At 36.3% G+C, this 24,373-nt stretch overlaps 1 protein-coding gene across 1 annotated transcript in view; it reads left to right on the top strand.

Moving 5' to 3' along the window:
* LOC134748707 (sodium channel protein para-like) overlaps positions 1–24,373 on the top strand; it is an 83,915-nt gene that overhangs the window by 17,280 nt on the left and 42,262 nt on the right. The window contains 4 exon segments of the mRNA XM_063683477.1: positions 10,052–10,171; positions 15,763–15,869; positions 21,023–21,129; positions 23,998–24,177. Coding sequence (XP_063539547.1) covers positions 24,031–24,177 — 147 coding nt within the window. The 5' untranslated portion in view covers positions 10,052–10,171; positions 15,763–15,869; positions 21,023–21,129; positions 23,998–24,030.

Raw genomic sequence — 24,373 nt, 5'->3', positions numbered from 1 at the left:
CAGTAATATCCCCTATTATGTAGTATATCACATACCTAACAGCCTAGGATAGTAAAGTAAGAAATGCCTTTCTTAATTAAGTAACTACTAGCCGAAGTGTGTATGCTATTTTTCTGTTTGACGGAGCCGGAAAGCTACAAGCGGCGCAGCGGGCCGAAAGTTGACGCTTTCGGCACGGAGAATAGAAATAAATATTTAAATGTCTAAATATTTCGGGTGAATATCTCATAGCTATCAAAAACGCTGAAATTCAGATTCTTCTCTTTTAATAAAACACCTTTTTACGAAGTCTCTAGTTCCTAGCTAAAAATAAAATTCGAACCCCATACAAACTCCCCCCTCATCCCCTTTTTAACCCCATTAGGGGTTAAATTTTCAATAACATTGAATTAACTTTTTTTGTAATCATAATTATATTATGCCTTTCTAAAAAGTTTACATTGTATTCTTTAGTTTGTGTATTGTTTAGTTTATGTATTGTAATTTTAATAAGTTAGTTAGTTGGTTTTGTTGGGCATTTTCCGCAAACCGACATTCAATGTGCCTATTTTGCGTGAAACGAGGTAGCGCTACTCTAACCACCCCAGCTCCTCCACGAAGCCTAGCAAAGTCTTCAGGTTGCTAGTTGCCTCCTTTAGTGTGCATGGATTCCCTAGGTATTTGCTCCTATACACTTCTACCTGTTTACAGTCTAGGAGAATATGTTTTGTTGTTTCTTCTTCTTCCATGCACGCTCTGCACATGGGGCTATCAGTTTTACCCATATTATGTAGGTGTTTGTTTAGTGTGTTATGTCCTGTTATTAATCCTACTAATTTACGTAGTTGGCTTCTTGGTGTTTTCAGTAATATTTTGGTAAGCTTGTGGTTCAGTTCCGGTAGATTTTTTTTGGTTTGCCTGCATGTCTCCAATTCATTTAGTACTTGTTGTGCAGTTGTCTGTGATGTTGTTCTAGCTGGTTGTGTATGTAGGATATTGGTAAAGGCATATTGGATCTAACGAATAAAAATATTCTCACTAGATCCATCTTGTATCTAGTGGTTGGATCTATCGAGAATGATTGATTGATCGCTATACTTAACTAAGTAATGACGTGTCATTACTTACTTAATTGATCTCTTATACTAAAGCAAATATGTTTCCATCTTTATAAATAATAAAAACGCACTGTTTTTTTTTTTTTTTTTATTTACTAGAGGTAAATCACAAATTTTACATGGTAATTAATAAAAAGTATCGTTAAACCAGAATGGTTTGTCTCGATACTCCATTCCGCAGTACTTACATAATCAAATATACAATACAATACTTAGGTACACATCCAGTTCGTAAACAACACAATAACAACACAATAATTGCAAAGAATCACAAGTGAGCGCATCTCATCACACCGGCCGCGGCCGGCCGAGCAAAACTAGAACCGGTCGGCGCATACTCGATACAGGCTGCTCCATTTATGCTATACGAAATAACATAATTATTCAATTTAGTTAAAATAATTTAATTGTTTAAGCATTTCTTTTTTAAGGATATTTCCTATATTATTTGGTGTTATCTTATCTTTCCATTCTTTAGGTAACTTATTTATTAGGTCTGGTATGATGTAATCTGATGCTCTTCTACCATAAAAATTATTGAATTGGGGCTTTCGAAGCATTTGGTATTGGCATGGGCATTAAAAATAGTCGTATTCATTCCTCCACTTTCATATTACTTTATCCTTATGTCCTATTTTATCACCCGTTTCAACCTACTGCGCTTATAGTGTATGTGGTTCATTGACCCCACACCTAAAAGTTTGTCAACCATAATTACTTGAATATGCTGTAAGATCGGACAGAAAAAATGCAAAAAAATAAAAATCGGGTCGGATATGATAGCCCGAATTACTGCTGCTAGGCCAATTCTTCTATATATTAATCGGTGGGTAAAACTGGTTATTTTACAATAGTAAACTCTGGTACCGGCAATAGGGCCGAACTTCTAAGCCCTTCCGTTCTTACACCACCAGGTAAAAAAAATATTCTGTCAATTTATTTTGTTTCCTATATTTAAACACTATGACGCTCACGCTCACTGTGACGTCTAGAAAGATAATAAAATTCAATTATATAGAGCATTTTATTATTATCAGTTATGTACTTGAGTCATGTCCGTACCCTATTCACAAGCTGGGAAAAAAAACAACATCATCTCAACCCACCTAAAAACGTCCGAAACTTTGCCGAACTCACCTTATTTGTGCACCCAAAAGGGCAAGATGTTATGTAAATGAGATCCCTACACGATCGTCCCTCGAGCTCCGGCGAGACTGGCCGAGACGGAGGTGTACCAATAAAAATTTCCTACTATTCGTAAACCTTTTTGCTTGGCCATAAAGCCTACTTTTGACCAGCTGTTTGTATTGAACCTCGTACACGTAGAAATACGCATAGACCCGCAGTGGCGCTCGCAGTCAAAACCGAGGGCCTTGCGCCTCTGACGCCGCCCCCTCCCGCCGCGCAGCCTTCGCCGCCCCCGTCAACCGTTCGTATTTTCTCTATTGGACCTAATTGTGTATTTAACTCTTCGCCGTTGACTTGAAAACAATAAGATTACCCAACAATATTTAAGCGCTTAGTTAGATATAATCTGTTGTAGAGAGGTGTAATCTTTTTTGGACGATAGAGCTCTAGAAATCAATGATGCGGATGTAGGTGTCAGGCGTGGAGGGCGGGGGACGATCTCTCAGTATGTTCTATTCGTGAAATGTGGTGACAATCATATCTAGTGAGCTTTAGAATTCGGCTTACACAAGGAAAAACTGGGGGCCAATTTTTGAGATTCGAGCGCTCGAAGCAAGCAAGCAAGTGCAAGTGGTTGAAAATAATCGCATACGACAAATTTTCACAACTTTTTTCGCATGAATTTTATAAATACGTATTTTTGACTTGACTCGAAAAACCGCACTATCTGTAGTAGGTATTGAATCAATGGACTTGCGGGTGCTTGTCGCTAAGTAGAAGTAGTAAGAATTCACTATGAGTACTTCCATAGCAGCCCCCACCATGGTCAAGCCCATGACCACCCCATGGCCAATCCCGTGACCATTCCATGGTCAATCACATGCCCACCTCATGACCAATCCCGTGGCCAACCCATGACGACCCCTTGGACAATCCCATGACCACTCCATGACCATCTCATGGCCAACCCATGACCACCCTATGGACAATCCCATGACCACCCCATGGCCAACTCATGACGATCCCATGGACAATCCCATGACCACCCCATGGACAATCCCATTACCGAACCATCATGACCAACCCATGACTTTCTCCGCTACCACTAAGAAGGTAAGTAGGAGGCTAGGCTCTCTTCAATAATAACTATTCACACTACAAGGCATTTACATTCTACCAATAGAAATTGAATACTAGTGGTATTTATTTCACTCGTATTTTCGACAATTTCTATCGCTCGTATTTTCTAAAATAGCGTTTCGTCGTTTTCAACAAGATTTTTGAGTAACGAAATCGATCGAAATTCAAAAATGGCCCCCTGATTTGAAACTTAGGAAGGTCCAACTAAGCTAAGTAAAAATAATCAGGAGATATGTACCTAGACCAGCGGTTCCTAACCTGGGGGTAAAACTGGCATTTTACGGGGGTAATAAGCTGACAACAAAGATAACAAAGACCTATCTACCTATAAGAAAGAATATTAATGATTATAGAGGAGGGATAAAATCGAGTTCCCTAGTTAGTCAAAGGGGTGACAGTACTAAAAAGGTTAGGAACCACTGACCTAGACCTACCTACCTGGTGAGAGCTGAATGCGAGCTTACTCGCTCCACTAAGAGAAAACGGCTACAATTATAATGACCACCAAAAAATACTTTGGTGCCCTAAATCTCTCTTCTCTAAAAAAATCTCTCTTTTAAAAAAATAACTGAACACCAGAAAAATAAAGTCTCAAATTACACTAGTTCTCGTTCGCGGGCGAGGTGTTCAAAATCACCTTTACACGCTCTTATTCTCTTAACAATATAGTCGCGTCAAGATTATTTTGCACACCTCGCCCGCTTAGCAACTTCTGCTGCTGACTGTACTTGTAAATACCGGCCGCGACACCGCGCCGAGCATCGCTACCGGTGCTACGCCGGGTGCTACGAATGCTACGACGATCTTAAGTAAACAAACTTATTTACAGTACGACGACGACCGGTCTGGCTTAGTGAGTTATTAACGATTGAAATCGATAATTCATATAGATATTAGATACTTTCAAATCAAATGCTTTAATGTTTAGGTTTACATAAATTTAATTAAGGAAACTGTAAGTGTACAATATTACTAACTACCCTTGTACCTAATGTTACATATACGAGACTGTTTGTTTCTTAATAAATAAAATTAAAATTAAAATTACGTAACTATGTCAAAAATGACTGTAAAACGTACTATTATACATTTGCGAATTTCCTATTTTTCGCACTTGTACCGTAATGTACTATTACATTATGGGATGTGAATTTAATTCTCGAAGCATTAAACTGTCCAATACGGCGGATATAATAGCCATTCAAGAGCACTGGCTTATACCAAATGACCTTGCATATTTAAACACCATGAGTTTTAATTTTGTTGATCATTTACTATTTTTGGGTTAACAATGATTAGTTTGGTGTCATTTGCTTTAATATAATAGCAAAATGTAAAAAATTTGGTTATAATTTCACATTAAAATGGAGTTTAAATTTTGGTGATCATTTACTATTTTTGGCAGTAGAGATGGTTTTTTCGACGTTACATTTTACTATATCTGGTGATCAGTTAAATACCAGCCAAAAGAAACTATGATCTGTCATTTTCAAAAGTGACGTTTTCGAGTGACGAGTGAGTGACTTATGACATTGAAATATCGTATCCATATCAAATCTAGATCAAATTCATAACCTGTTATGTATTACAATCAGAATTCGCTTCCTGGTCGAGTTATTTTATTACCCATCGACTCATCTTTCCCTCTTTGGTGTGACCTAGCGTTAAGGTGAAGTAGGTTCAGGCAGCAGCGTTTTTGAAAAATACTAGCGCTTTTTTAGATCATAAAATATGAATAGCCATCTTGAGGGCTTTCTTTATATAGTAACTTCATCAATTCGAAACATGATTTAGTGACTTTCGCTCGACAGAACAAAATCACCTTAAAAATTTGTAATAATTATTGCACAAAAGCTAAAAATATGAGAATTACTTCTAAAAATGCGCAATTTTATTTTTGATCGAACTTATCGATTATATTTTTTTGTTAAAACTTACTAAAACATAACAATTCAAAAGCGAGGCGTAGACTAGCAATAACCACAATGTAATGAAAATATTAGTTGTTGCTAGGCTAAACCACGCTAAAACATTATATCCGCGATCCGGGGCACACACAGTCGTCTCGCTGACGCTTACGCTCAGTGAGACAAGAACCTGAACCTACGGGGCCTTAAGTAGCAGGAACACTATTCACAATTTCACTGGAACTCGAGTGGGCTACGAATTTTAGAATCCAGTTTTAAATCGAAATGGCTTAGGCCCTTTAAAAATAATTAAAATAAAAGAAACCGCCTTCCAATTTCTATAACCTTCGCTCCTTTGTTGGCTTATCTGGGTGTAATTACTGGAACATTCCGTGCACTGGTGCTTTTTGCGGCGACACAGTTGTTGCGATGCGGCACACCAGAACTAGGTCATTCGGTTTCGTAGAACAGGTGCTGTGGGGCCGCCCGGCCGCCCGCACCCGCGCCCGCGCCCGCCGCCGTGTCTAGTGCCACTGCACTTTTCATTTCTATGCACAATATCGGTGACCGAGCGATACTCAAACAAACAAAAGTCCTTAAACCCTAAACAAAAATGTTGATACATTTTGAGTTCTAAATACCTCAACTGATATTTTTCTCCGTCCTGTAAGCGCATTTTATCTCAGTTATACGATAACCGTAAACGTATATATAATTGTTTTATGTTTTTCCTAAATGTTGAGAGCCGTTTTTGTAAATACGAATTCAAATATTTTTATAATTCCTACTCGTACTGTCTATATACCGTTTATTATCTCCTTATAATTAGCTCAATTAGGTAATTTCCAATTAGGGTTTTAATTTATTGACAACACTCGTTGTTTTTATAGTTTTGATGAGAAGACAATTTCTGTGTGACAAGTATTTAGTTTTCATTAAACATAAACATGCTAATGGATTTTAATCGATTCCTGTTGCTTTTATTCATTTTCTTTGTTCACTGTTTCTTTATTAGCATTGTTGGCGTCCATTCTCAAGGCTTACAAAATGCATCACCGCGGGCGGACTAGTCTGGTCTGGCTGGCCTACGATTTCACCGGTATTGTTTAAATGAATTGGCTGGATCTGAAAATGATTATTATTTCTTTATTTTAGTCACATACATAAACTTACAGCTAAGGATGCTAAAACACTAAATGCAGCAGAGACAATACATACATTGAGAATTGAACATAGTTTAAGAACTAAAACATTAAAACAAAACAAAAACAAACAAATAAGGTCAGGTTAAATCAACAAAGATCACATAAATTAAATTAAATGAAACAGAGGATGCAAACTTAAACTTACACACATATACAAAACTGCCTCATTTATATAAGGTATTATCTGATTTAGATTCTATTATATAATTCATCTTTTATGAATCTGTTTTTCTTTTTTCTTTAACTGCTAGCATAAGCTACGCGCTACGTTCGTTGCCGATAACAAGGAAAAACCCACGGAAAACCCATATGCCGCTGCATAAAAGCGCATACGAACAGAGAACCCGCTTAGCAAAGTAACCTTTATTACAAAGTAGGGTACCGCTCAGGGTAACTGTGACCGCTTTTTAACGTTTATTTACCTTTACTACCATTAATATTAAGCCCCTAATAATCGAAACGCGCTATTATGAAGAAAAGTGTTCTCCGAACAGAAATAAATTCGTGCAAAATCTCATGGGAAGAAGTGTAGGCGGTACATAAATAGACCAAGTGTAGTGGGTGCATTAGCTAGTAGGTGGAGCGGGATTCACTCGGAACGCCACAATAGCACCTCGGAGCATCTCTCGACGTCTTAAAACAAAGCAACGACGAAAATAGTGTATAATCGAGATTACCAGAGAGGGATCCGCAGAGGGATCGTCGACACGCTTTTATTTTATTACTCGAGTGGGCTTTCCATTATCCACTTGCTTCTATAACAGAACTCATATTTTTTACCAGGTAACATAAAGATGAAATAATTGTTAAAACGAATGAAAAGTTGGAACAGATACAGGCACATGTTTCGGTCATATTACTAAACTAACAACCGACGCATTTTACTTCTTTTTCTTCTCTTTTATTTTAATGGCGGTCTGGCCAAACAAGTTGGCATATCACTACATAGTATAAAACAAAGTCACTTTCCGCTGTCTGTATGTCTGTCCGTATGTATGCTTAGATCTTTAAAACTACGCAACGGATTTTGACGCGGTTTTTTAAATAGATAGAGTGATACAAGAGGAAGGTTTATATGTATACCTAATTTGTAAAAGTTTTGTGTAAATTAGTTGAACTATCTAAACTGTCAATAACAGTATTCAGAAGTCATCCACGGTGGATGGTTTCCAAGTCATAATGCGCAAGAGAGTGGACTCCCTGATGCGCCGTGATAGGGACAGCCCCAACCATCCACGCGAGCCCAACGTAGAACATAGAACGAAAGTCGGACGTTAACATAGTCAAACTTTTAGACCATACAACATTGAACCTCACTCAAATCTCCCGTCGAAATTGTCAAAGGTGAATCTTGTAAGCAGCTAAGTTTCCATTTTATTCGTTGGAACGTCTCAGCATTTCCATCGGGTGGATTTCCCGAGAGCTCGGCCGGTATCGATCCAGCGGGTTTGTTCACCCCACGACTACGATTCCACCACTTACGTTGAATTATATACAGCAACCGATGTTTATTGCGTTGTCTCTGAATTCCAACTGTACTGGAATAACATTCCATTTCAGTTCATTTTATAACGTACGGCGTATACGTACCTACATACGTGCCGTAAACCTTTTATACATATGTGTTAAAAAAAATTGGATGTACACCCACGCACAGACCTGTCATTTTTATGCTTACGCATTATATTAGACCCTGCTGGACAGGCCTCAAATTTTCAAATTACCTACCTATAACTGCTTTATTCGCAATAGTAAGTAGCAGCTAAGCTGTAATTACTTCGGATCTATCATTTGGGTTGTGTATAGATAGGGTACATGGGTTTTACCATACTTACAATTAAAACATTGAAAACCCACGTATAAATTTAATATGAATAAATTAAGTAAGGTTCATTTAGGTAATCCCTACAGAATGTCGGGAAATTAATATTAGTGTCCAATTTAGAAATTACCCGGCAATCTGATTTTTTTGAATTTCCGAAATACACAGACCTACACAACACAAGTGTATATTATACTTAGACACTTTCAATTAAGTATATTTGTTTTGAACTATTTATTATTTGTTAATACCAATGTTTTTTTTGTAGTGATAAATGATTAACTTTGCCGTAATACTAAAATTGTGCAGATTAATTCGCAAACCCGCGGTTACAAAGCAGTAGCATTGAAGCAAAAGTTCATTTTTCGATATTAAATCTCACTTTCACAGCTACTCAGCCATTGAAACGTCAGGCGCAGCTCCGCGTCGCCATTATCGTTTCAGTCCAATCCCTAGCCGAACACGAGCGATTCATACGCTCTCGGGGCGTTCAAGTATAAAAAATGCGCTCTGCGGTTACACATAGTTCTTTGTTACAGTTCTCGAGTCCATTTTATGCTGGTTCACTCGAGAATTCGACTAGTGTCTGCTTTTGCGACCAATAGCAATACAAGGCAGCGGGAAGCGACAGACTTGCCGCCGCCGGCCCGTGAATGGGCTGACACTACCTAGATAATGAGCTCTCAGTGCATTCAAATAACTAGACAGCGGAAATGTATAACTGGAACTTGTAAACTCTTGTGTATTAGGTACCTAACTCAAATTTATCACTCAACAAATAATTATTTTACTGAATATTTTACGTTTTGGATTTCAATTCATATACGTAATTATAACTTCAATGCTATTTTTTAACCGCCTTCAAAAAAAGGAGGCTTTCTGTTTGACCCGTATATTTGTATGTATGTCTCGCGTCCCATAAGATATTATATTAATTAATTTTTAGGAGAAATTTGCTTTACGACGGGATAGTGACTGGACAGGGATAGGGGTAGGTAAATATTTTGTAAAAAAAAGTTTTTTTTACATTCATGATATAAGGATGACGTTTACGTTCCATGTATACTAGGTAATTCAAAAGAAGGGCACGCATCCGAAAGCATTATGTCATGTATGATCAAACTTCCAAAAAAAAGGTTAAAAATTGAACAAACTCTCCTTCATTACATTGTGTATCTAGTCTGTACTATCTAGTCTATGGAGGACGACCCGCCCTGGGTCAATGACACTTTAAGGACAACAAATGAATGGAAACACTCGAGTAGGTACGTAGTTGCACACACCGCCTGCATAGAAATTTGTTGCAGGGGGGTCAACTATCTCTGCAGCTGACTGTACATTCGAGTCATAATAAGAGTAAGCATGTGTCCTAGTTTGTACCTACTTACCTACCTATGACCCCTCTATGACCCCCATGACCCCTCCCTCCCCCCCTGGAGCACTTTGTAACTTTTCATAGCTATAATCAATATGAAAATGTGGTCCAAAAATGGCAATAATACTTTGACAAAAAGAAATTAAGCATTAGAGCAAGAGAAATTAGAGCAATAAATTAAAACTACAATCATTTTAACTAAAATAAAACGTATTATCTTCAACATACTCGTATTCTCCTTTAGCCTTGATACACAAACTCAAACGGTTGTCGCACTAAAAATCTTTGTCAACGTATTTTTGAGCCACTTATGTATGTTTGTATGTTAGTATGTAAGGTATCTTACGGGTATTAAATAGATGGCATGGCTGTTGCAGAGGCGGCAACGAAGGCAGATGTGGTGCGCGCGCGCCGGGAGCCAGCAGCGCGCGCGGCCTGCGGGCGTCGCGGCCATCGAACCGCGCGCGTTCTAGACAATACCCTAAGCACTATATACGGTAACTACACAACATTTACAACTTTGGGAACAAATCAAACTAATTTATCAAATATTTTGATTTGTGTTTGTTAAGTAGTTACACTACTATCATGTGATGTGACGGAGTGGCTTAGGGGTTTATGGCGTTAGCTAAAGGACGTCGTTCCAATCCGGCCTCCACTACTCCACTTCGTCACTTTTTCTTTTGTATATTATGAGTTTTATTTTTATAGAGTATAAAAGTAAGGGCAAATCGCTTAGGGGGTACGGTTTATGTAATGCGGAGGGATGAAAGTTAAGTGACGCGAATGGTATTAAAGTAAAGTATTAAAATGGATTCCAATAGAAATTGCAAATAATTTATAAACAAATATGACAGATTTTTGTTAGTATTTGACATAAAACCTTAAAATTGTTTGCGCAGGTTGTTTTAACTGAAATATTAATAATTAACATATATATTTTAACTAAAAATGTAAATAAACGATTCAACAATTCAAGATCATGGTTGTCCTTAAAAAGTGCGAGTTTACGATTCGTTGAATTTTTTTGCGAACCCTCCCATGTAAACTCTTTCCCATTTTTGACCAATCGAAATGACAGTTCAAGGACAGACGGACAGTGAAGTCTTAGTAATAGGGCCCCGTTTTTACCCTTTGGGTACGGAACCCTTAAATAGGTTGGTAATGACAAAACAAATTCGTCAGGCGGTTAAAACGGATTAAATTTAAGACGAAAGGAGACGATGAAGTTTCCATTTCCCTCTCTGGATATTAACATTAAAGAAAGTAAGTATATTAACACAATATTAACCACAGCTATGCCCCTTCGTTTGACTTTTTTCGAATTTTTAATTAAATATTATAAGTGTTAGGAGCTTTTAAAAATGTGTATGGAATTCGTTTTTCGTTCCTAAATTTTATAATAATAAAAAAAGTCAAATTATTACCACATGTTAAAAAAATGTTTGTCTGTAAAGTCGGTTTACGGACGATAATTTTGCGTGATAACGTCATAAGAAAACATTGACGTAACGTTACCATGGAGATCTGTCCACAACGTTACCATGGAGATCTGTCCACAACGTGACACTTTTTCGTGCATGCTACCGGTGTTCAACGATTTATAAATCGTTATCACGTCAAAAACAAAAAAGGTCCAGCTATGTTAATATGCAAAAAAATTACCCAAATTACAGACTAATATCATTATTACATAAAGGTGATGAAATAACTTAATCACATCTGAAACGTAAGTAAGTAACATGACATTTCTAGTTGTTAAACAAGTCTCCCTGAACTAATTACACCCCTACGGAACACTACATACCCCGATATAATCTGTAGGTACTCGCAGGCCTATCCAGGCCAAGGTCAAACAAAGGGCGAGTCTCCTGTGGGTTCTCATTCATGAGAATACAGAAATGTTTTTTTTTTTTAAAGAGGAAAAGGGACGACCGCTTCTCGTAGTCCCCATTTTCCTCTTTGTATATTGACATTAACGACAATATTTTCACACAAAATGATGTTTATTAACCATAGATATCTATATGACGAAGAGATCGTTTGACTTTTAGATTTTTTGGTTTTATGTTAGAATTAGGAGCTAAAAACTAATTCCATACCATCACTTATCTTATAACAATAAAATTTCAAAAAAAGTTACAAATACATCAAATTATGTTAAAATATTATTAAGAGATGAGAGAAAAGACAATTTCGCGCTGTCGTCCACTTTCGTCTTAGGTTAGATAGTATCTCTCAAAAAACTCCTAATTGAAAACAGCTTTAATAGTACAATCGGATTAAGTCTCACCTCGAAAGCCTTCCAAAGATATGAAATTTGGTATGTATGTTAATTAAAGGTCTCTTTTTCATGTCCACACTATTTGACATTTGGGGACCTCGAGGAATCGCAGCCATCTTGGCAAATGTGTACCATCCTGGAGAAATTTGCGTTTTACTCTAAATATTTATAATAACCTAAAATCTGTTTTTATGGTCACATTTTTAAGTTTTACACATTTTTCCTCTATTTATTTTAGGAAATTTGTATTGCATAGCACTCGTGTACCAATTATGGATCTACTGGTGTCTATTTTTTTTAAATCCACTCAATAGTTTAGGCGCTAGAAGTAAAGATATGATATGATTTACTATTCGGCGTCCTCTCAAGGCAGCTGTATTGATTTTTCTTTAATAAAACAGATGTAAACAGGTTGTGAAGGGCAAGAGGAATCTACCAATATGTCGTTTTAAAAAATCCGTCCAGTATCCTGAGTTACAGGGTGTACTTATTTTCAGTATTTAAACCCATAACCCTACTTTCTGTTTAAGTCGCAGTCGGGTAAAATGTTGATATTGGAGTAGAACGTGTAGAAATGTATAGACAAAAGTGGAATTCATATTCCTCCAAGTTTCATATTAAGAGAAAATCCCCTGAAAGGGTATAAGCGCTAAATCTGGATTCAGCTATTATTTTCTATAACAAGATGTATTTTTTCCGCAAAGTTATCTAGGACTTATTTGTCTAGAATTTAATAAGCTTTAATGTTGCCTTACACCATATTTTCATAGAGAACGTATATTTAAAGTAAAACGCAAATTTCTCCAGGATGGTACACATTTTCCAAGATGGCTGCGATTCCTCGAGGTCCCCAAATGTCTAATAGTGTGGACATGAAAAAGAGACCTTTAATTAACATACATACCAAATTTCATATCTTTGGAAGGATTTCGAGGTGAGACTTAATCCGGTTGTACTATAAGGAATTATAGTGTGCGTGGAGTGTGCCATGCCAGGCTGGCGTCTCACTCCGCGATCTCATCGCGTCGCTACAAGTACCTGCGGCCGCCTCAATTTTGAGGTTTTGCCATACTTAGTAATTGTCTTTTTGGTTTCCTCGTATTCGATATGAAAAGTACCTAGACTGTTTAACTCGGGTGAAAGGCACCAAGCACCATTTCATCCCTTTGTTAACAATCTGTTGCCTATTGTGACGGGAGGGTAACTACGGAACTCTACACTGAGCATGGCCCGACATGCGCCTGGCCGGTTTTTTATTAGGTATGCACAATTAAGGCGGTTCCCTGAGCCAGAAGGCGAAAAATCTCCTTATATGATCCTGTTTTTCTAAGAGGTGTTGATATTCGTAGACGTGGAAAAAATATATGTAGTTCTTGACTATATTATCTTTAATATCATAGCTTCCGATACACGAATTATGACACTTCGCTCGATACAATTAATTCCCAAAGTAACCTCTAACTCGGACTTTTAATCCAACTTTACTCGGTTATTTATTATGTGATACTATAAACAAAAAAAGAAGAAAAAACAATCTTAACTTAAATAGTAATTTCATAGCTTTCGAATTTCGATATTGTAGGGTAACGTTTTTAAAATAAATAAACATCGTCAAAATTCGATCAAAATTGACACTTGGCGCGCATGATCTTTCCCGTTCTTTCTTGCGAAATGTGACAGAGACAGCGGCAAACCGATGGAACGGCCTTAAGAATTTATCTTTTAGTGTTATCAGTTTACTGGAAACACGCGTGCACATGCACATACACGATACAAGTTTTTAAATTTACTATATTTCCTGCTCGCTCTCACTGCTGTATTTATATGTTTTTTTTTTACTTCTTATATGCCTTTACTCCTGTAACAGTACGCTATGGATAAAATATAAAAGATAACACTTCATAGATCCTAAAAAACTAGTTATATACCTACTCAGAAAACAGTTTTTAGGTTAATTAATCTAACTACATAGAATACATTCAATTAATGTAGTTACGTAGCAAATTACGAAAGCCTAAAATTGCTGCAGTTAAAATGGTTACAATTGCCGGCCACGTTATTGGATTGCTTGAGTTTCACATTCGCGTGCTTACACTGTAATGAACTTTCGGGACATTTACCTTTTTTCACTTAACTGCTAACTAGCTAGCTAGATATATGTACATAAAATATGATGGGAATTGACGTTAATGATCAGCAATACACGTCTATGACGCGTAAATGTTTTAACTTGACCCCGAAATCGCCGTTAACTAACGTAGGTAATCCGAGGATACGAGCATAATTAAATATCAATATACATACTATCCCTAACGGGACAGCTATATATTATATGATTTATATGTATTGGCAATTAGAATTAAAAAAGTGGGAAGTATTACTTACTTATTGAGACTAGGTATGCCGCGATATTGTATGAATCTTGAATGGTGTGAATTAAAGTTACTTTTCTTTCATGTGTCCATCGGCTGGCGAAGCTCTAGTGCTACATTAAGTATGGCGCTCCTATGCAATATATATACATTGTCATTGCCAAGTCAGTGCAAACTTAGCGTGGTCGGAGTCTAAACATCTGTTCATAATATGGTATTTATATCTGCGCATCTCACCTGCACTCATACCGTATGCGGACTGAAATCTGGACAAAGTTTTGAACATGTAAAAAGTAAACAAAAACGTAAACTGAAATTATACTGCCAATTTAAAATCTATACTTAATATCTGTCAATTAATCGGGTAAGTTTCATAGGCATTGGATTCTTTCTGTTGAAATTGTGGTCAATCTAGAAGAACACCATCGCGAAACTGTATGTAATTTCTCCAGTTACTATTTCCCTATGGCCGAAAGCAAAGATAGTGGAACATTTTGTGGAAGCGGGTTAGAGGTGAAGGTATGTTTATAATATTTGTACATCCTTTTTCTTTAATAAAGACTACCGCTAGAAAGTCTGGTTTCGGTAAACATTCCAGCATTAGCCAGTTTCCTGGGAGAGATCGATTGAAGAAAATGACGGCCCGCTAAGTCACAGAATATTAAAGTGAGGTCATGAGATTATTCAAATGTGGCAATAAAACTGTTTAAAAATAACTTGAATATATGGGCATCGGCAAACATTCAAGACAAGTTTAGTTCACCGTCTCCGAAAATAAAATTTGGGTACATCATATCATGCAGACAAAAATGTACAAAAACAGCCGTTTTTGCGTAATGGGACTTATGGGGGACTAATCATAAGTCACTTAAAATGGAAATTTATGGCAAGGTATCTAACTATTATTTTGAGAACACCAATGGTCCAACGGACGAGAATGTGAAATAAATATCAAGCATACGAAGTTTCCTAAAAAAGTTTTCCAAAGGAGGATAAAATTGTTTTCGACACCGATGGCTTTAAAGTACCACAACTTCCGTTAAAAATCTCGCATTTGAGTAAACTATCTTGCATTATTCTTGCATTTAACGTTGTTAAATACATTATTAAAATACATTATGAAAATTAACCATTTTCTTTTTATTTAAAAACGACATTGAATTTTGTCCAGATTTCACTCCGCATACGTTATTGGTTGCGAATGAGATGCAAAAATACGAGTATTAATAACAGATTAAGATGATAAAGTAGGATCATTCCAGTTAATAATCGATAAGCACTTATAAAATAAGTCTGTAGCCACGCTTGCCTATATATAATAGGTATTGATGGTCTCTCACAATAGTAATCGAATAAGCCATGGTTCCATCTTGGTTTAATTGAGCATATGATCTTATTGAGTATTGAGTCTTATTCGCATCGTTGGTTTCAGGTCGGACATGAAAAATCTTGCCCATTTGCTGGCTGTCCCTATCAGCGAACACGAGCTCACTTTCATCTCTCTGGTAGCCGCGGCCACACTGCTCTCGCGGACGACAGGTAATACTAATAAATAATAGCATATTAATATTCAACTTTATTTTATTTTAAATTACACTAAAAGAATCTTAGAACAATAAAAGTACATTTTCATCACACTTGCTCAAAAAAAGATCTTATTTTAAGCAGGTGTACTGAAGGACAATAGCCTATATTGTACCCGCGGGAGTTATGATTCAAAAAAAAAAAAAATTAAGTTACTAATTTATACGAACTAAGTAGGTATAAATGAGTTTTACTATGAATATACTGACGTTTATAAAATATTTTTGTTGTTTATGCTTAAAAATATTTAATTTAATTAATTAATTACTCGTATAAAATTATATTTACACAATTTTCAATTGTGGCTGAATGTCGATGGGTCTGTGCCTTCGACGCCTAAACTACCAAAAAATTTAAATATGGCGGACGAATGTTTGAAATGTCACCGTATTTAAGAATGATTTCGCTTTAAATTTTGTTTTTTCTTCGCAAGTGTGATGAAAAACATTGTGTGTAACTCCAGAGGTTGTTACTCGAGTCTTTAATGCGGCTGTCTTGAATATAATAGTCTCTCGTACAATATTTCATATACCCCCCAAGTTGCATAATGTAATTATTTAATGCCACCGGGCATAGCCAAGGTGACAATCGTTTGCGCTACGATAATGAAACGCTTTGTGTCTCTCTATCACTCTTCCATATAAGTGCGACAGTGACAATTCTGTTGCGTTTCGTTCGCTACGAAGCGTAAACGATTGGCATGTTGGCTACTTCAACCCTTTTTTAACCCTTTTAGGGGATGAATATTTAAAAACGCTAAAATTACTTTTCTTGTATTCTAAAAATATGCCTTTATACAACAGACTGAAGTCCTGTACGTAAAAAAGGTTTGATCTCCAATCAAACTTTCAACCTCTTTTTACCACCTTGGGGGATGAATTTTCAAAAACGCTGAAATAAGTTTTCTTCCCTTTTAATTAAATATCTTTCTACATAGTTTCAAGTACCTAGCTTAAAATAAAATGAGGACCCATACAAATTTTCAACCCCTTTTTAACCACTTTACGGGATGGATTAATAAAAACGCTGAAATTACTTTTTTTGTTTTATTAGAATAATATGCCTTTAAACAAAGATTCAAGTCCCGCACTCAAAGAAATGTTTGATCTCTATACAAACTTTCAACCCCCTTTTCACCACCTTGGAGTATTAATTTTCAAAAACGCTAAAATCACGTTTCTACTTTTTTAATGATATACCTTTTCACGAAGTTTCTGATTTCTAGCTTAAAATAAAATTTGAACCCTATACAAACTTTCAACCCCCTTTTCACCACTTTGGGGGATGATTTTTTAAAAACGCTGAAATTAGTTTTCAGCGTTATTATTTAATATAATACCTTTGTGAAAAGTTTCAAGTTCCTAGCTTATAATAAAATTTGAACCCCAAGACAAACTTTCATCCCGTGTTTAACCCCCTCCCCTCCCCTGTTTAAATTTCCAAAAACGTCGAAATTTTTTTTTGTAAGCGCTAGTATGCCTTTCGAAGAAGTTTCTAAGCATTAATATTTTGTAATGGTTTCAAATTTTCAACCCCTTTTTAACCCTTTTAGGGGATGAATTTTTAAAAACGCTGAAAGTAGTTTTCTTGTTTTTTAATAATATATCTTTTACCCAAGGTTCGAATGCATAGCTTAAAATAAAACTAGAACCCCATACAAACTTTGGACCCCCATTTCACCCCTTTGGGGGATGAATTTTGAAAAACCCCTTCTAACTGGATACTAACGTTATAAAAACTACCTATTGTAAAAAAAGCAGCTCTCTAGGTCCAACGGTTTGGGCTGGGCGTTGATTTAAGTGAGTCAGTCAGTCAGTCAGTCAGCACTTTTACGTTTATATATAATATATAGATTAGGTATACATTAGCTTTTAGCACGTTAATACATATGTAGTGCATAATTGATTTCTATCGTATTTTCTCGGAAGCGTTCGTATTTATCATGCTACGTCAGTCAACATCAGTACTTTTTGTACCAGAACTGCTGAAATAACAAGGCACGTTCGTACGTTTTCGTGAAAAACGATGGAAAATAATTATGCACTTACCTACATCTGTAGTTGCGTTATGGTGTGGCGATTATCATTCGTCTCGTTTTGACGAGTAGGTATTTTTAAACATATTGCGCAAAACAAGTGAGACGGCTGCTATATCGATAGCTCTAAATGAGACCGTTTCGCCATCTGACCTTCCACAGCTAGACGGGTAGATAAACATAATGCAACTATAAACCATCCAGACGGAAGGTCACAAAGTTAACAGTATTGTACAAAGCACGAAGTGCCTACGTCTTTCTCTGGTATAACTACACCATGTCGACTGCGCACCACTGTAAACTTTTACGTAATCGAGGTAAAAGTTACGTCGCTATGAATATTTTATAGATTTACAACGTCTAGGTTTACGTCTGACCAAACTATATTACTATAAGTACTTAGTAGGCCTACCTGTGCGATGACTTTAAATCAGATTTAAATAGATAATAATAAAAGCATAAGCAGTAGAAAACCAAGAGGCATTTAGAATGTATAACGATATGTCCCGATTTGATTTTGATATGATATGGATATGATGAATCTCTACCTATGTATATGTCGCAGTAAGATAGATAAAGCCGTTATATAGTTATAACCCTAGGGATATAATTATATGTCGTAACATAGTTATACGAAAGCGATTCATTACTATCTTACTAGGAATATAACTATAATACGTCTTTAGTTTAGTGATATAGTTATATTACTGGATTAAGTTTAGTGAAATAATTGTAGGTAGGAGTGCGGCCGTGCGGCGGAGGTATAGTTATATCCCTAGGGATATAGTTATATGCCATATAATACGTATTATAATCATATTCCTAGATATATCTTACTAGGAATATGATTATAATACGTCATTTGACTAAACTAATGTGGTTAAATGGTTATAAATCTGCCAGGGAATCAAAGAAAACAGTAAGTATATTCGTAACTTAATCCAGTAATATAACTATATCACTAAACTAAAGACGTATTATAGTTATTTTCCTAGTAAGATAGTAATGAATCGGTTTCGTATAACTATGTTACGACATATAATTATATCCCTAGGGTTGTAACTATATAACGGCTTTATCTATCGTCTAGGGATATAACTATACCTCCGCCGCACCGCCGCATTTCTACCTACAATTATTTCACTAAACTTAATTCAGTAATATAACTATATGACTAAACTAAAGACGTATTATACTTATATTCCTAGTAAGATAGTAATGAATCGCTTTCGTATAACTATGTTACGACATATAATTATATCCCTAGGGTTATAACTATATAACGGCTTTACCTATCTTACTGCGACATATATATATGTACGTGTGATCCAGAATAATGTATGTAGTAATTTCATATTGATAGGTATATCTTAAAACTCTGAATGCAGCTTTCGCCGTTTTCTTTTTTATTTGCGTTTGTTACATTTTTAAATCACGTTCTTTAGATAGATTAAATACATAAAAATACAACTATCAACTCATGATTCAGAAATAAACGTAAGTTTTTACGCGATTAAGTCCCGTGTTAGTTTAAAATTATAAGTGAAAATTGTGTTAGTTTAAATCAATATATTAACAATGAAATCCTTTTTTTTAACATGAAAACATTGTTGCCAGAGCTCGAGGGAGAGGAGTGTTAGGGTCGGCAACGCGCATGTAACTCCTCTGGAGTTGCAGGCGTACATAGGCTACGGAGACTGCTTAACATCAGGCGGGCCGTATGCTTGTTTGCCACCGACGTAGTATTAAAAAAATTAATATAATATTTTGAAATTTATATATATTTTGAAAATCGGAACTTCCAGTCCCGCTCTCCTCTACTAGCTTACAGCTTAACACTTTCAGTGCCAGCGCGAGCTACGCGCTACGAACGTAGCCATAACGTACGTATTTTATTTTAACCGATACCATTTTGTACAGACCGCCGTAGGGGGTCGGCCACTAGGTACGAAACTATTTTATAAGCAACCCGGAATATAAATGAATATCGTAACATCATATTTAACTTTATTCACGATCATACAAATTGTTTAATCATATACGACTTATTACTGTGGTGTATAACAGAACAGAATGTTATTGTAACATGTGAATTGTAATACAGAAGGGTAGAAACCCCTGCAGTCGCCGTAGATTGCGGCCGCAATCTAGTGACGTCACACCTCAGTTTTGTTTCATATTCATACTAACAAATCGCTTTATCGTATCTATAGTTAGAATCTAATTTGTCATGTTCAGTACAGTACAGTAACATAAAAGGATGTTTTAAGTAGCGCATTGTATTGTAGGTAATGTCTAATCGATACCGTTTTGTAAGCGACTGGCGGGAGATCGCTGCAGCAAACAATTTTAAAAGTTCCTTTATTATTTCATTACGATGTCACACTTTCTTTTCCTTTCCTTTGCAAAATATCGTATCGTACAGCGGTAAACTATCGCAATAAAACTATCGTAAGGTATACCCGGATAAGACCAGACTATTTTTCGGCGAGTTGGAAGGACGTCACAAAAATTACATTATTACCTCCTAATGTTCAATGCAAATGATTTAAAAAAAAACAAGCTTTTATTATTAATTTACTTAATGACCCGTAATGAAATAGTTTAGGAGTAATCTACACTCAAAGTTGAATAAAAAATTTTGTAGGCACCTAACAAAAAAAAACCTTCTTGGACTAGAATAAGATCGGACTAAAAGCTAATTCCAACTCTAAACCAAGGAGAATAAGTTGCATACGTTGAAAAAATCCGGTCTTTTTCATGAAGAACTAACTTTTCATACTTTTTTTTTTAAAACGTTCGTAACACATGACTGACGCGACACGACTAAGCGGTTACTACAATGTGGCGAGAGGAGAAATGGCGTCTCACATTGTATTGCTAGTGATGTAAAATAACTAGTATTTTAATAGTAGCAATTGCGATCATACGATCTTACCCTCCATCCGATCTTAGCCACCCGGCTAAGATACCTTATCATAAAAGTAATCAAATATATGGGTGAACATTGTAGCTCAACAGAAACTTCTGAAAATTGTAAGTAGCGTATTGTAACCGAGAGTATTTTGTACAGAAGGGCGGCGCCCACGTAGGTGGACGGCGGGAGATCGCGGCCGCAGGGCGTGCGGCCGCGCGCGGCCCCCGCACCCGCACCATCGTCCGCCCATTCACTGTTAGCAGGTACACAGCTTATCGATACCTTGCTTTCTTTATTTCACACGGACCATACATGTAGAAATAGAAATCCCATCAAAAACATTACATGTAAAAAGATACAAGTCTCGCAACGCAATTCTTCTACTATAAAAAAGTTTTGAGATGTAATGTGATACCAAGTCGGTTATTTTAGTCAGTGCCAGGGGGTGTTTTTTAATATCTAATATACGGGATAAATATAGACATACATATATATTTAATTGGTAGAATACCTCTAATCCTCTAATATAAATATGCCGATCAATTCTAAGCATAAGCTTAGAAGTATTTTATTGTTGTATAGAATATAAAAAACAAACAAGTAACCAGACTCATTTGAATACGTAGTAAAATTTCATTGCGGTAGCTGATAATCGTCAGACAACTGAAACAATGTCCATAAGTAGGAGTGGCGATGAAGGTTAGCGTGCTTTTTACCCTTTACGGTAGGTATAGGTAGGTGTATAGGTACAATATTCTGGTTTAAAAATTTTGTGCATTTTGTTCTTTTAGCTATAATATCATCGGTATTTTTTTTAATCAAATTGTTTTGAGATATAGGTTATTAATGTTATTATTTAGTTAAACATAAATAAGACTATTTTTTTATAATATATATTAAATTTTAGTAGGTAATAGGAGTTTAGTTGGCTTGGAGGCATGTGTTTGTGTCGGGCTCGAGTGACCTTATTCCAGGCTAATAAATGGGGTAACTTCACCGCTCCCCGATATGAAATATTGCTATGTTGTTCGCGATCGATAACTCGATTGTTTATAATTCATAATTGAAGTCTAACTACGATATTAATGATGCACATAATGTAAGTATAGTAAATATATAAAATTAAACAATGACGTGTCATTTTTTTAGGGTTCCGTACCCAAAGGGTAAAAACGTGACCCTATTACTAAGACTTCGCTGTCTGTCTGTCCGTCTGTCACCAGGCTGTATCTCATGAACCGTGATAGCTAGACAGTTGAAATTTTTACAGTGATGTACTTCTGTTGCTGCTATAACAACAAATACTAAAAACAAAATAAAATAAATATTTAAGTGGGGCTCCCATACAACAAACGTGATTTTTTGCCGTTTTTTGCGTAATGTTACGGAACCCTTCGTGCGCGAGTCCGACTCGCACTTGACCGGTTTTTACTGAGAGGTGAGAGCCTAGCTAGAAGGTATTTTTTACCTTATTTTGAGTCGTGCATCTCAAGCGCACCAATATTATTTTATTTATTATTATTCCTTATATTAATTAACACTTACAGTCAAGCTCCACATATTAAAAGGAGTGACATTATATTAACAATGAGAGATTACTCAACATACATACATAGCTAAAATGCTAACTATATTACAATAAGAGAGAGAAGAGTCCGCATTATATTAAGTATTACGGCAAACTATGCAAAACGAGGATTAAAAAAAAACCGGCCAAGTGCGAGTCGGACTCGCGCACGAAGGGTTCCGTACCATAACGCAAAAAACGGCAAAAAATCACGTTTGTTGTATGGGAGCCCCCCTTAAATATTAATTTTATTCTGTTTTTAGTGTTTGTTGTTATAGCGGCAACAGAAATACACCATCTGTGAAAATTTCAACTGTCTAGCTATCAAGGTTCATGAGATACAGCCTGGTGACAGACGGACAGACGGACAGACAGACGGACAGACGGACAGCGGAGTCTTAGTAATAGGGTCCCGTTTTTACCCTTTGGGTACGGAACCCTAAAAAACAATAAAATATAGTGTTGTAAAAATGTAATATTTTAGAAATGTAAAGCCCGACCAGAAATATATGATCATTGTCAAGAGGGCGCTGTTATTTACATGTATGTGGTTACAGTTCAGTTTAGTACGAAAAGCTTAGTTCCAATGAAATTCCGCAACATGGCGCGTGATCATATATTCCTGGTCAGGCTTTACCTAAATGCTGTTTTAAATCATAAATCATTATGATGTACATTTTATTATTCCCACTAATTGCCTATATGTATAATGAAGATCAATTTCTGCATTAATACCGAAACAAGACATATTTTTATGACATATGCTCATTTCTGTTTTTTTATAATTTTACATTTTTGATCAATAAATATACTTCATATTTTCATGACTTTCCTGAAGGAAAGTCAACGAAAAGAAGCCGACAGAAAACGAGAGACGGAAATATTATAGTTAGTACCATTTTCAAGATTAATTGCAAATTACAGGTCGGCTTACGTTTAAGGGCCCGTCACAGCTTTACGGGCTAATTATAATATTTTGTGCGTTCTAGCAACATAGTAACAAAAACTTTGAGCTGAAGGCCCCGCATAACACGAGAAATGTTGACCTATATTTCTGCGTTACGCAACTGTTCCAAGGACCCAGCTCCGTTATATAATAGCCGATACTAACATTGGGAATAAAGTCAGGACTTGTTATAATCAGTGCCGCAGTTCCCTACTTGATTTCGCTCCGGTTTTCCGAGTTAACTGCGAGTTGAGGCCGACCTTTTCCTTAATGTCCTTGCTTCAGTTCGTACACTATACATAATTATATTATTCGATATATTCATAGGTTACATTTTGTACTCATTCTGTAAAATTACCAGTTGGTGTTTTTGAATCGGATTGCAATAAAAGCCACGAGTGTTAGAGCGCTAGCTTAATAAGTGCAAACATTTTTAAATATTAATCACAATACCTAAGTATTAGTTCACTTTATGAATTTATCGATTTGACTTCCACCGATTGCGTAGTTCTATACTTTTCTGGAGTTTATAAGGATTTTTGTTTACATGCATTCAAAAAATGTTCAAATTTATTCGTAGTCTATCTACTTGATTAATTCTTTTTTTTTCTAATGCAGTAGGGAGTTCACTCGGGGGGAGTTCGATAGACAATGTCCGTGGACTTGGACTCGATCAGCGAGGAAGAACGAAGCTTGTTCCGACCCTTCTCACGAGAGTCACTGGCCGCTATCGAAGCCCGCATAGCAGAGGAGCATGCCAAGCAAAAGGAACTCGAGAAAAAACGAGCGGAAGGCGAGGTATGTATACGTTCATTTCACTCTAGTGTGCCATTTTGATCACGAGTGTGGAGTGTGCCTAGCAATAGGATATGCAAACAATCATTACAATTGACGTTAGGTTTATCAAACACAGACCGAACTATTTGAATGGGATATTGATTAGTACCTACCCTTTGCTGACTTAGGTACTTTGCTCCGGAAGTAACTCTAAGTG

This window comes from Cydia strobilella, chromosome 17, assembly GCF_947568885.1.
Source record: "Cydia strobilella chromosome 17, ilCydStro3.1, whole genome shotgun sequence".
In the NCBI taxonomy this organism is placed as follows: domain Eukaryota; kingdom Metazoa; phylum Arthropoda; class Insecta; order Lepidoptera; family Tortricidae; genus Cydia; species Cydia strobilella.
Note: the sequence above shows the minus strand (reverse complement) of the source record. Positions and strands in the feature narration are given on the sequence as shown.